Source organism: Diospyros lotus, chromosome 15 (assembly GCF_014633365.1).
Source record: "Diospyros lotus cultivar Yz01 chromosome 15, ASM1463336v1, whole genome shotgun sequence".
In the NCBI taxonomy this organism is placed as follows: Eukaryota; Viridiplantae; Streptophyta; class Magnoliopsida; order Ericales; family Ebenaceae; genus Diospyros; species Diospyros lotus.
This window is the reverse complement of record NC_068352.1, coordinates 468,385-482,980: the sequence shown is the minus strand read 5'-3', so window position 1 is coordinate 482,980 and position 14,596 is coordinate 468,385. Positions and strand designations below refer to the sequence as shown.

General features: G+C 37.3%; 2 protein-coding genes across 4 annotated transcripts in view; both read right to left on the bottom strand.

Moving 5' to 3' along the window:
- Nucleotides 1-206: 206 nt before the first annotated feature.
- On the bottom strand, nucleotides 207-9,181 carry LOC127792139 (conserved oligomeric Golgi complex subunit 5). 2 transcript variants are annotated; one of them, XM_052322512.1, is made up of 4 exons: nucleotides 7,993-9,181; nucleotides 5,751-6,224; nucleotides 1,007-1,923; nucleotides 207-542 (listed from the first exon to the last, which is right to left on the bottom strand). In XM_052322512.1, exons 1-4 carry the CDS (start codon nucleotides 9,124-9,126, stop codon nucleotides 536-538), a joined length of 2,532 nt encoding a protein of 843 aa, XP_052178472.1. In that variant the 5' UTR covers nucleotides 9,127-9,181; the 3' UTR covers nucleotides 207-535. The 2 variants fall into 2 exon arrangements, with proteins under 2 accessions (XP_052178472.1, XP_052178471.1); XM_052322511.1 differs by lacking the exon at nucleotides 207-542 and having other exon boundaries at nucleotides 733-1,923.
- A 1,495-nt stretch (nucleotides 9,182-10,676) lies between these two features.
- The window catches only part of LOC127792202 (callose synthase 7), a 63,482-nt gene continuing 59,562 nt past the window's right edge, over nucleotides 10,677-14,596 (bottom strand). For both annotated transcript variants that reach the window (XM_052322625.1, XM_052322626.1), the window contains exons 39-42: nucleotides 12,655-13,452; nucleotides 12,515-12,565; nucleotides 11,426-11,611; nucleotides 10,677-11,176 (exon numbers count right to left, since the gene is read on the bottom strand). In XM_052322625.1, coding sequence (XP_052178585.1) covers nucleotides 10,925-11,176; nucleotides 11,426-11,611; nucleotides 12,515-12,565; nucleotides 12,655-13,452 — 1,287 coding nt within the window. In that variant the 3' untranslated portion in view covers nucleotides 10,677-10,924. The remainder of the gene's footprint in view (nucleotides 11,177-11,425; nucleotides 11,612-12,514; nucleotides 12,566-12,654; nucleotides 13,453-14,596) is intronic.

The following is a 14,596-nucleotide window of genomic DNA, read 5'->3' as shown; positions in this document are numbered from 1 at the left end:
TGGAAAAGGGGTTCTAGTATGAAATTCACATAGATAAAATCTGTTAATTGGTATTAGGATATTTTTGCTTAATAATTTTTTTTTTATTGTGAGTAGTAATTTTAAAATAGCTAATATTTTAAAAATTATTTAAAGACAATACACTAGATAAGTGAGCAGAATTCAGTCAATTATTAAACTCTTAACAGTAACAAGTTTAGGGTTTACTTAAAAAGTATAATATTACGTTAAAAGAGTTTAAAAATTCATGATATTTTTAAAATTTATATATTTTGGTTTTGGAATTAACCAAAAATACTTCAAAAAGACAACGTATTTGGATAACTCATTCTATTAAACTACTTCAATTTTAAGAAGCAAACAAATATTTTCATTAATTTCAAAAGTCATTCAAGTACTAACCTGCCCAGGTAGTCCCAAGCCAGATGGCCCCGGAAGAAAAATGGGAAAGTACTACGTACCTTACCACCCCCTATGGGTTGAATCATTTTCATTTAAAGTCCCTTTGGTTTACTTTTAAAGATTCATGTAGTCTTCAAACCCTGCATGAAAATAACCCAAACCACATGAAGTCAAAATAAAGACAAATTCAATAAGACAATACCATGACCATATTATTCTACACAATGGTAATGACTTGTCCATCTGGTACAAGCAAAGAATAAGACCTGAAAACCATGGAAGACTTGGAGATCAGAACAAACCGACTTCAAAGTAATCAGCTGCAAAAACTATGGAAGGAGCAGATGCTTCTATTTCAATTAACATATTTAACTTGGAAAATTATCATTACAAAAATTGGTAAACATATGGGAATCAATGAAAAAGATTTGGCAAAGAGGTATGTATACATGAAAGGCTGTAGAGCCTCAGCACATTGCTACCATAACACCACAACCATATTTGCTTAATAATCTCATCTGCAACAGCACTTGGCTTGGGTATCCAAATCATCCTAATTGGCTAATCATGGCAACAGCATTATCAAGGTTTTAGTGACACGGACCTCTCTGACAAAGATGACCCCAATTGCAGCATCAGAGGATACACAGGGCTGAACTCCTTGTCTCCTCTTGCCCTTACAGTTACAGCATAATCATCTAGAGTTGCTTTGATGCCTTTCCAGATCTGATCCTCCCCTTGAGAATCCAACCATCGTGAATACTGTAGAGGCGTAAGCCTGTTCCTTTCCATCGGTGACTGCAATTCTTTTGGGCCGCGGGAGTAAAGATGGTGAAGTATGACACTTGGTGGCAGATCCTGCAGAAGAGGAGATGCTCCCAGTTGAGATGTTTCCAAGAAAATGATAGGCCGAAATGCTCTTAGGGCACGATATGGTGCACCGAGCTGTTCTACTGGGAACAAGTTCTGTCCCACAGCCAATTCCAGTTCAGCCATGTCCCTTGCCATTCTCAATTTGCCTGATTCAGAGAGGGGTCTAACAAGAGAAGCGTGCCTGATGAAGAATACAAGAACCCGTGAAGCCATGCTCCTAGCAAGCCTGGTGCAAATATTTTCAACCCCCGTCGACCTGGCATTTGCTGAGGAAGGCAAAAGCCTAGATAGGAATTCGCTGCGAAAATGAAGAATGCACTTCTGCAGCTCTTCCATATAAGGCGATGCATTGTTGTCCATGGCAGAATCCATGCCAAGCACACCAAAGTTTTGTTCATGAATTTGCAGGATGCAAGCCTCAAGACGGTCAAGCATGTCTTTGAACAAGGATGTTACTGAGTCACAAGCAACCCCATATATGGTGCCTAATGACGGAGACAATACATCAGAAGCAATAGGGGGCAACCCTGTCATCATAGCTGAGATGCGTGTATGAATTTCCTGCAGATGCTGACATAAAGCAAAGTTCTTGAGTTGCGCTGCAGTTGCAGGACCAGTTATCTGACGTGCTTCAGGGCCAGTAGATATCTGCCACCACAGAATTAACATGTTATTTACTGCAGAAACTAAAATTTGAAACATATACGCAAGATGAAACTTTAAAAAGACATGCACCTTCACCTTGACATGGTTCATTGACATGTTCCTATATGTGAACTTTGACATGTTTCTGAAGGGGGAGAACTCAACGAAATAAAATCATTGGGATCCATCCATTTCTCTTCCAATCTCACTCCCCTTGTCTATCACATCAGAAAAAGAAATCCCTGACCAACAATCTGAACCTGAACCCATATAGGTGAGTGTCAAGGGGAAGAATCTGAGAAAGCATCCCAAGAGGAACTTATAGTTTACTTTAGAAGACCACGAGTTCTTCTGCAAAGACAATCACCGGATCCGGAGCCAAATCTAGTGGAAGACACAGTCTAAGGAAGGTAATTGTACAGTTGATGATCTTGATGTGCCTATTGCCCTCAGGAAAGGAGAAAGGTCTGCACTCATCACCCCATATCTAGTTACCTTACTTCTTCTAAGCTCTCTCCAAAGTACAAGGCATTTACTTCAAAACTGGTCACGTGGAGATTCCTAATAATGTTTATGAAGCACTCCAGGATAAAAAATGGAAAGCAGTTGTAATGGAGGAAATGACAGCATTGAATGAGAACAAGACTTGGGATATTGTTCCTCTTCCTGAAGGAAATAAAGTTGTAGGGTGCAAATGGATCTTTACCACAAAACTGGGTGCTGATGGGAATATAGACAGATACAAGGCAAGGCTGGTTGCTCAGGGTTACACTCAAACTTATGGTATAGACTACGAGAAAACCTTTGCTCCAGCTGAATTCCATTAGTGTTCTTATTTCTCTTGCTGCCAATTTGGACTGGGAACTACACCAAATGGATATGAAGAATGCATTCCCAAATGGAAGCTTGGAAGAAGAAGTATATATGAAACTACCTCCATATTTGAAGAAGGTAGAACTGGCATGGTGTGTAAGCTGAATAAATCCTTATATGGATTGAAGCAGTCCCCTAAAGTGTGGTCTAGACTATCTAGTACTGTTATGAAGCAATTCGGTTACACACAAAGTTAGGCTGATCACACTCTCTTTGTGAAGAAATCTAAAGATGAAAAAAGGCTATACTTTTATAGTCTATGTGGATGATATGGTTATTATTGGAGATGATACTCAAGAGACTTAAAAGTCGACTGTAGGCAGAATTTAAAGTAAAAGACCTTGGGCACCTAAAATACTTTCTTGGGATGGAAATAGCTTGAAGCAAGAAAGAAATTTTTATTTCCAAAAGAAAGTACACCCTTGATCTGTTGAAGGAGACAGGGAAGCTGGGGTGCAGACTTGCAGGAACACCACTAGATCAAAATTGAAACACAAAATTACCAAAGAGGATCCACCAGTTGAAAGAGAGAGATATCAACACCTTGTAGGGAAGTTGATTTACTTATCTCTCACCAGATTCGATATTGCTTATAGTGTCACTGTGGTAAGTCAATTGATGCATTCTCCCACAAAGAGACATTTAAAAGCAATAGGTTAGATTCTTCGCTACCTAAGGTGTACTCCAAGGAAAGGTTTACTATTCAAGAAAAATGACCACTAAAATGTTCGAGTGCTATATAGATGCAGATTGGGTAGGCTCAGTTGAAGATACAAAATCCATTACTGGGTATTGCACAAAAATATGGGGAAATGTGATGACTAAGAGAAGTAAGAAACAACAGTTGTTGCAAGAAATAGCATTGAGGTAGAATATAAGGCAATTGCTCAAGGAGTTTGTGAACTAATTTGGATAAGTAGGTTACTACAAGATCTATCTATTCCACTGGAAGAACCTATGAAGTATATAGTGATAGCAAATCTGTCATCAGCATAGTTCATAACCTTGTTCAACACGACAAGATGAAGCATGTGGGGATTGACAGAAATGTCGTCACGTCAGAAATTGACAATAGGACATTCACCTTATATTATGTGCCAACAAAATTACAAGAAGCTGACATTCTTACAAAAGCCATGTGGAAGTCAGATTTTGAGTCAAATGTTAACAAACTAGGAATAATTTATATCTATTTACTAACTTGAGGGGGAGTGTTGGAAATAAATTTTGATATTCCATGATTTTGGGATTGTTATTAGGGATTTATTTCTGTTTTTCAGTTGTTTCCTAGTTTAGAGGTACATGAGTTATTGTTTCCTATATCAACTCCTTAATTCTAGCTTTTCCTTTGGCTATACATTGTATCTCTACCCATGAATAAGAAGAGATCAAAGGAATTACTTTAAGAACATTTGTTTTCAGGTGTGTGTGTGTGTGTGCGTGCGCGCGCGCGTAGAGAGAGAGAGAGAGAGAGGGAATTTTCCTTTTTTGGTAATGAAATTGAACAGGTGAGATGATGAGATGGGTCTTTGCAAGGGGGGGAGAGAGAGTGAAATGTGTTTTTTCTTTTTCTGTTTTTTTTGGTAATGAAATCAAAAAACCTGAAAGTGAAAGTAAGATTTATCTCTTTACACTTTTTTCATTTTTCTTGGGCAAAATGTGTTTTGCCTTTTGAAATGAAAAGTTGGTTGTCAAACACCACACCAATTTTGATTCCATTTCTACAGAAATTAAACGAAAATTGTTGAAATTGAATGCATTTCAAACAGGGCCTTAGTGTGCTTTCATGAAATAGAGAATTATGGTTTTATGTAACTTATATAAAGGGGGAGTTTTTGTAAGATAGAAAATTTTGTTTTGCAAAGAAAAGGTAGGTTTTTCTTGCATGTTTTCAAAAGAAAAACTTTCTAGCACAAAAACTAGCGTGTTTGCTTGTCTTGATTCTATCATGACATATATTGTCTTATCACTATATCACTGACTCACTCTGTTTTAATGTAAATATATTTTAGATCAAGGATTGGTAATGGAACTAACAAATACGTCTACTTAGAGGTACTCAAATGTTATTAGTCAGCACTTATGTAGTAGGCCTCACAGATGTTCATGTGCATTGGTTATATTATTTTATTTATTTATGAAATGCTTAGTTGTCAGCTCTGTTTATTTATAGGCAGGATTGTACAGAGGATGACATGATTTATTTGAATAGACTTGAGATTATTTATGTACTATTCAGTAATCAGTTCAGTTTATTTTTATTATTGGTAATGGAAATAAATTATGATGATGCATTCGATACATAGGCTTGCTTAACCCTAGTGAGAAAATAATTAACCAAGGTTTGACCCTCGTCACAGAACCCCTTTCAAGTCATGACACTAACCTTGCCCATCATAGTGGTCCTTCATGCAACCACGGATATGCAATGACTTATCTCTCCCTCTACCTGTGGTAGTGCTGCTTTCTTAAGTTACGAAGTGGTTAATTGATAATTCACTTTATAGTTTATAGTCCATCAGAAGACACCTATGGCTTGAAAGGAAAACTAAGTAAGAAAGAAAAAGAAAACAGGGAAATTTTTGACTGGGCAAAGCACAGGAACATATTCAAACCGGATTTGTAAATCGAAACTACAATAAAAAAGAAACCAGCATAACAGATCAATTATTTGACTAAATTAATGTTTTTTAAGCATCTAAAAATATCAAAAAGTTAGAAAACAAAGTTCTTGCAGACTAAAGTGTTCAGTAATTCCATTCAAACAACTATTCATGGGGCAAATCCCAAGATGAAATTATCAGAAATTGAATGGGACGAAAAAAATGGAACATGACATCACATGAAGGCCCCTGCAGTTAATCACTAAATTCTAGTACAACAGAACCAGGAAAAAATGCAATTTAATAACTATATGGAATATAATATTACTTTGACTGAATTAAAAAGACAAATACCTGATATTCAGCTCTCTGTGCCAGCAAAAGCAGCACTTTGGTGATTTCTCTCAAGACTAGAAGAGTCAACCGCCCATTAGGCTGAACAGCTTCAATTTCTTCCTGAATGCGTGATACAATTCTCGATATATGCTCCTTGGAGGGAACACTTCCACGGCTTGATACTGGAAATACATTATTAACAAGATCTGACAGGCGACCCAGACAGAGAGTCAAGAAAGCTGTCTGAAATATTTCAATGGCAGTAACCAGTTGATCTTTTCCTTCTAAGGTAATAGCAGGTATAACCCCTTTGACATCTGTGTCACGTGAAATCCTTTCAAGAAGATTTTCTATCATGGAGTATAGCTTTGGATACCCAACAGTAAATATCTCTTTCACAAAGCTTGAAGCTGTGAAAGCAGATTTCATTTGGCTTGCAAAAGCTTTTACAAGTGCCTCCCAAACACGATCTGTTAACATTGCATCACCTTCCTAAGAAGATAAGAACTACGTAAGCAAAGCAAAAGGAGGGATCAATATTTGGGATGGGGATTCTAGGAAACTAATGGAACTTGATGCATACTGAGTACTCAAAAATAGAGACCCAATGAGGTCTGATTAAGAAAAAGAAAAACAAATTCAACAAAAAACTAAACCGAATCTGTGATGTTTTACAAAGCCAAGAAAAGCAGGGAATGTTTTTTAGTCATACATTATCTTGAGCATAACACAAATCTAACAACAGGCAATTCTCTCAAAATCAAACACAACTTTTTCCAGGCACTTGAGAATAAGTGAACTTAGCACTTAGCACCACAGAAGACACCAAGCAAAGCAGCACAACCTTCTAAAAATGATAGGAAATATGAAAAGCCAAAGCTGCCAAACTAGGTTTTCACATTGAACTTGAGAAATAAGAGGGGCTGCCTTCATGTGAAAGAATAAGAAACAGAAATTAACAGCATTCTCGTTTTTTTATTTTTCTTTTTCCTTTTTATGTATTTACTTACTTGGTGGTGGAAGTAGGCACTATCAACTGTTAAGTTGTTTCTAGATAATTATAGTTTTTTTTGGTAACTACTAGATAATCATAGTTGGCCAGGAATTTCATTTCCTTCAACATAAGGATGCTGTTACTGATTTGATGAGAAAGGTGAGGTAGTGACCAGCCATCTGAGCTTAACCTTTTGATATCCACCAATTCATTAGTTAGATCCCCCAGTTATCTTCAATTTACTCCTTTCTATATTCCATTTGAGATCAACTACCTCATAAAAGCTAAGGACTTTAACACATTTAAATACAATAAATCAAAAAGATTACAAACTCCAACAAAATGGGCATTTTTAATTTGCTTATTAGAAAATCTGCATGGCCTAATCCTTCTGTTTTGATTATTTGCACATGCCATGTAGTTGTGAGCCACTTCCCAATATTTCATTTCCCACAAACTCCATATACAATAATGGTTCCCTCCTACTGAAAAATAAAAATGTGATTCTTCCTTGAATCACACAATCCAAATTAAAGAATATCCATATTCAGTGATGGCACCAAGGGAGTGGAATATCTTTACAAACCTAATGTTTGGTATTCCTGTAAAACTGTAGCACCATTTGAACTCCCATTGTCATGACAGGAACTTCAAGTTTTTTATAATTGCCTCATCAACTGTTGGATCTTCCAAAATTTCATCTGCTAAAATAATAATAAAAAATCTACCTCAATCACATAACTCTTTCTTTTAAAATATTGGCAATGAACAAAAAGGACGGGGGATAGAAGACTCAAGCCCATGTGTTCATCTCCAAAGGACCTATTGCATCCAAACGTGTATTAACATCTACAGTTGAGCACTCAGCTTTTGTTTTCAAAACTTAAAATCCTCCATTTCTCCACACACTTTTGTCAACCTAATGCATTGTAGCCTCTCATTTCACAAATCCGTAAATGCTTCTAAGCATCCCAAAAACATGGATCTCGTGAAACTTATCAAGGCCAATCGTGTAAATCAGTAAATTTCATTCATTTTGTTCTACATATGCGCATACAGATACTCATATTTGTCAAGACAGACCATGAGAACTGTAGACCTGTACTTTCGCTGCATTTCAACTAACCTAATGAAGAAATACGGCAACATTTAGAAAGAACCCTGAATGAAAAGGAAAACAAAAACCTCTTTGAGGGATTAAATGGCACTCTTTCCCAAGAATAACTGATCAAAACATTTTTGAAACGCTCAATAGTGTTGACTCACCTGCATGACTTCGTCAAGCAGCAAAACATGGGTAAATGGATCTCTCTTCTTTGAAAGCACCCGCTGCAAATGCCAAACTGCGACCATAATGGAATGCAGCCGATCCATGCACGTACTCATCCTCTGCCACAGCGCCTCCTTGGCCTTCGCTCCACCGCCGATCTGGGGCGTACCGCTCCTCTGTATTCCACCAGGCCCAAGCCCACCACCAGAAGAAGCTGAAATGGCCTTCATATCCAATGTAACACTCACACTTTTCACACCCTGATTCTTGTACTTGTTTATCAACCCATCGACTGTGGCTCTCAATTCCCCGAGATTGTAAAAGACTTGCAGTCCGGCGCCGACCTCGGCCTGATTCAATCCCTCCAAACCCTTCTCCAAAACCCTCATTCCTTCCGATCTCAACTTCTTCCCCGCTTCGAACACCCATTTTAACTCGTCATCAATCACGGCAATGCCGGCAAGGTCATTCTCGTTGCAGATGCTCAAAATGTCGCAGTGGAATTGCGCGGCCTTGGCGAGGTCGAGCTTCTCTGGCTCGGAATCCGCAACTACCATAACATCGCGGAACTTCTTTGAGAGACGGAGGACGCGAATGGTGAACTGGAGGAGGTGAGTGGAGTGATGGAGATTGGAGAGCTGGAGCGTCTTGGCGCGGATCTGGCGGTGGGGATCGGCGATCTCGGAGCGCACGCGGCGTACGGAAGATTGGAGCGTGGAGACGGCGGATCGGATGGCAGAGAGGGAGGAATCGGCGTCTCGGATGGAGGAGAGCTGCGAGAGAAGGTCAGCGTGGCGGGAGAGGACCTCGGAGCGGAGCTGCTTCTCGAGGAGGCGGATGCCGTCCTGGAGCTTCTCTGCTCGGGAGGCGGCGGAGCCGGAGGAGAGGGCGGCGGAGGAGAAGCGGGCGGAGTCGAAGTCAGGGGAGAGGAAGGCCGAGAAGATGGGATCGGAGGCGAATGAATCAAGGGGGGAGGAGAAGGGAGTGGCGGAGGAGGGAGGGGTTAGGGTTGGAGAAGCGGCGGAGGTGGGGGCTGCGGGAGTGGCTCTGTCTTTGAAGGTTGAAGGGCGTTGGAGAGGCGAAGAAGCAGAAGAAGCCATTGGAGATCTCTGGATCGCCGGTGAAGCCATTGCTCTCTCTCTCTCTCTCTCTCTCTCTTCAGTCTCTCATACTCTTCATTTCTTTCTCTCTTTCCATCAAATATATGTATATATTTTTAATAAAAATAAATCTATTAATTTAAATTTAAGGGTGTTATGTAATTACAACAAAAATAAGTGCATTTATTCTATTGAATATTAAGATTTATATATATATATACATATTTGATAAAAAAAAGTTTATTAGTCAATTGATGTGATAAATTCAATTTTTTTTTTTTGATAGTTTTAGAAGAAAAGTTAAAAAGAACTCTATTATTGTTTAAATATAGATGGGATTCGATATTATTTAGGTAAAAATTTAAAATTGATGTTAATTATATTTTTTTCTTAATTTTTTTAGTAATTAATATTAAATTACACATTAAATGTCAAAAAATTATCTTAATCCTTTGTCTAAGCACCAAATTGGCATTACTCACATAATTTTTAATTGATTATCCATGTTTTATGTTAAAAAAATATTAAAATACTAAACCATAAAGTCATATAAATCTTTTCTTTTAATAAATATTGATAAATTAAATTAATATAAAAAATTTACATGTTTTAATTAGATATTTTATTTCTCTGCAATAATTGTATTAAAATTTTTACTAAGACAAATAATCATGATTTTTATTTAAATAGAAAATTAATTATTAGATAAGATAAATAAATATTCTAATTGAAATGCTAAAACTCAAATAATTAGATTTGTGTAAAAAATTAAATAGAATCGACTGAAAAAATACAAAAAAATCAGATCGATCACAAAAGTGAAAAAAAACAAAAATAAATGTTACTCAAATAATAATAATATTATTTATTTAATTTTTGTTATTCAAGTAAAATGATATTTCAATTAGTTCAATTAATTTAATTTTTTTTAATAATAAGATCGAATCAAACCAAAATATCCAAAGAGAAAAAGTCTTGAGAGTTAAATGGACTTATTGATGTGGTTACCAAATAAGAGCAAAAAGACGAAATTATCCCCACCCACTTTACAAAGTGGGCCATTGCCCTACTCTCTCATCTCCTCTCCCATAGCCGTTGTCTCGTTGTTGCCTTCGCCTTGCCATTGCACCTTACTGCCATGCCACCGTCACCTCATTGCCCTCGTCTCACTAACCGTATGTAGCGACAATTGGCGAGACTAGACGATAGCCATGAGAGGGAAGACGAGAATACAAGGCAGTGGCCCATTTTGAAAAGTGAGTGAGGACAATTTTGTCATTTTACTCTCATTCTGTAAGGCTCTCTGGCTCAGTAGAAGAACCCATCCAAAAAACTTAAATTTAAAAACCAAACAAAACTACCTATTTCAATTGATTCGGTTCAATTATTTCAATTTAATGATAATTTTACATTCACCAATTTAATATTAAGATATTTTTAATAAGACACCCCATTAAAATGTTATTTAAGGAATAAGTGATCTCTCAGCTATTACTTTACAAAGAATGGAAGTAGGGATGTTGCTTAACAAAGGATATAGCACAGGATATATATATATATATATATATATATAGGATGGGAAATACATTACATCAATATGCAAGAGAGGAAAGGGGAGGGGACATGGCAATATTTGAATGTAACTTCCACAACTTCAGTCACTATTTCTGTCTGTCTCCAGGAGAAGAATGTAAAACATAACAACAGATCAGTTATGGTTATAGAGTGTATATATACAACACATGTAAGTAACTACATATATATATATATTATATTGTTTTGGTTCCTAAAACAAAGAAGAAGAAGAAGGAAGAAGAGTAAGTTTAATTCAAGTGGAGGGTGGGGGGGACTTGTCTTTCTTCCCAGCAAGAATCATTGAGATCTGGAGGCCTCTGCTGAATGCTTGATTGAAGAGCAGTCGAGTTTGGAATTCAGACACAAATGGGAACCAGGAGAGAACCACTATGGGCATGAATATTATCAACCCCATCACGAATTCATATGCTCTTCCCAGCTCCATCACTGAGTCCCACATTCCGGCTCTCATGCTTTTCAGACATGGCCTACATGCTTGGCCGATCTTCAAAAGGCAAGCAACACCAAAGCATGAGATTACTTCTCCATTAGCAGTACAGATTTAAGTAAGAGCAGTAAAACACATAAGAAACAACAACTCGTGTGTTACAAATTTCAACACAAAAATGCGAAATGAATTCAGTTAGTTGTTGGCCTCTATGCAAGAAAGCTATATATTTGGTTATTACATACAAATTAAAAGTCCTAGAAGATTTGTGCCCAAACCTCAAAACTGCAAAAACTTTGAACTTACCAGAAGAAAGGCCCACCCCGTGGGAAGAAAAGCAAGGAGGGCAGCAAACAAGTCCCTCACAGTGAGACCACATACTACAAATAGGACAGTCATCACGGACACGAAGCCAAGGCATAGAAGTGCTTTAAGTATCCTGAACATCAGCTGAAAATCAGTGCCAAACCTTCTTCTGCCCATTGATACCAGCTGAAAGCAACACATTACCCAGACAAGCAAATATCAGAGAATGATGTTGATTGAGGTATCAAGTCTCATGGTGTATCATTTTTGTTATCACTGGACAGAAATATTTCAGAGATAGGGGAAACAAGACATAGAATTTGAAAATATACTGAAATATTCATCAAAATCTAATCAAACCCAACCCTATGTGTAAAAGCTCCATACCTAATTATCTAGCAGAAAAAAAAGCTCAATAACCAATTAATTGAATACATTCCTGAGTAACACATGATATCGTACAAGATAATGTATCATCCGAAAAGATAAATAATGTCAAACAAATCAATCTTACCTATCCAATGCAAGTGGACACAACTCTAGAGTGAGAATGACCCAACAACAGGGAAAAAAGGATAAAAAGAAGAAAAGTAAAAAATAAAAAAAAAAACAAGAAAAGATAAGCCAGATGTGCGTGGGCAAGGATAAAAGAACGGTACATAATGAAATGGAATGAAAGGATAAAAGAAGTAATGTAAAGTTTGTTATCCTCCTGTTGTTTGGAGAAGAATAAAACGTAAATGAGTGTGATAGAACTTCACTTTGTTTGGATGGAAAATAGAAGGGGACATAATATATTAAGGTAATAAAGTATTTATAAATATTTTCTCTTTCCTTTCCTTACTCCCCAAAAGAAAGGTAGGAAAGGGGACAGGAGGATATCGTGTACCCTTCCGTTCCAATATGAAACTCTCCCAAACAAGGGAGAAAGTATTGCTTCACCTCCTGTCTGTTCCCTGCTCCTTTGTACCCTCCATAAAAAACAAGTAGTACATTTTCATTTTTATTAGATTGATGTATGATTGACAAAAATCTTTAATTGAAACACTAAAAGATAGCTCTTCCCATTTGAGGATTTAACAAACATACCTTCAAGACTACAAGAACTATTGCCATCACAACCCAAGAAAGTCCATAAACCTGCAAGACATTACATTTAGTTAGTTGTAAGACTGGAACTGACAAATCATTAAAACAGAACAAGTGCTGCTTTGGCGACAAAATTATACCAGAATGTCTTTATTGCCATGAGATATATCAAGGTGATAGACAATTCCATACTGAAAAATGAAGAAGCGACATGCAAGGATTATCTCGAACACCCTTCCCCTTATATTTGTGAATTTCAGGTGTTCCTGTTCTCCATCCCACCAGGATTCCCAACTTTTATCCTGTGAGATACCAATACCACCACGATTGCCCATCCACCTCCTCCAGTCAGTCCAGTCATCCACTGTTTTCTGCCAGTCAAATCCGGATGGATTGAAAATAAAAGGAGCAAACAACCAGGAAAAGACCAAGAACCACATTGAGAAAGTGACGAACAAATACAAACTTGAACTGCGATATGAATGCCCATAAACTTCATAAACAACCAACAATATAGCCAGCTCTAACCCTTTTACAAAGTGACTTCGTGAATACATCCTATAGTTATCAGCATACTTGGCATGGAAAACAACAAATCCACGGCCAGTAGCTCGGTATTTAGAACCTCCGTGCAATATTGTTCTGCCATAATAATGGGCTTTTGTTCCAAGCTGGAACGTGAAAAAGACAGAGGCCAGCTGCAACTGCATAATAACAAAATCAGCAAGGGCAGTGCGAAAACCTTTCTCAAGACCAATTTCCATAACCATTGGCAGCACCAGCAGCAACCCCAGCTGATAGATGGACTGGGTTGCCAAAGCCTCTTCAAGGGCCTTGCTTTGACGAATAGTTGGGTCCTCCAATATTCGCCTCTCTAATCCACTCAGAACCAAATATACATGACCATATAGAAAAACATAGGCAGTAAGCACCGTAACCTGAAAAAAAGAAGACATTCAATTCAAGTGCTGGATATATATTCATCTGCTGAATGCAAAGATAATTTCTTGTGCACACAAGAAAAGGTACAGTTATATGAACAGATGATGTCCCTGTAGCCTGGCAGTATCAGATCCACCTTCAAACTGGGGAGGTCAAAGGATTGTTATTTATAGACCCCAATCATTTTCAGGGGGCAGTCAATATTGTAACTTAATGGGGCCAAAAGAAATCGAAGCCCCAATTAATAGTGCTAAAATTAATAATAAAATTAAAATGATATCTGTTAACTTCTCCATGAATTGCCTGAAAAAAGAGCACCTTGAAACAAATATTGGAGGACAATTTTCTAGGCTACTACTATGTCTGCAGTGTTTTTTTTTTTTTTGGGGGGGGGGGGGGGGGTGAGGTGTTAGGAAGGGTGATAAGACAACAAAATTATTCTGTCAATCAACCTACAATTTCTACTTTAATTGACAATTCTAGAATTAATAGATCCATCTTATGAGTAGTTGACTAAAAAAGGGGACAAGCAAAATATTTTTTTTTTTAAATATAAAGTAAGCTAACAAGGACTCATACTGATCATGCATTGATGCAACACCTGTCTAACCCTTATGTGCATATGCAGTATGTTTAAGTTTGTTTTTGCAAAGATTACACTTTCAATTTTCGCCAAGTCCTGCTTCTGACCTCATTTTTCAACCGTAATTGTAACACCTTACAGGTTCAACTTTTTGTCAGATTCAACACATTAAACAAATGGAAATTTAAACTTGGGTTACACAGACTTGTGCGTGGCAAGGATTGTCACTATGTTACTCTACATGGCAATTCATTTATCTAATGGAATGAATTTAGACAAAAGGTTGTCATTGACACAATTTGGAAGTTCTGCTAATAGGTACAGCAAAAAGATGAGGTCCCTAAAGTGGAATAGTGCTAATCACAGGGGTACCTAGTGTAACTTACACTTCGTCATTACTATTATTATATTTCTCAATTTTCCAGATTTTGAACACAGAAATCATTTCTTAAGTGACTGTTTGATTCCAGACTATCACCAAAAGTCCCTCAAAAAGGGACCTTACATAAAGAATGGAACATAGCCACATAAAATCACACCCAGGTTATGATATTCTT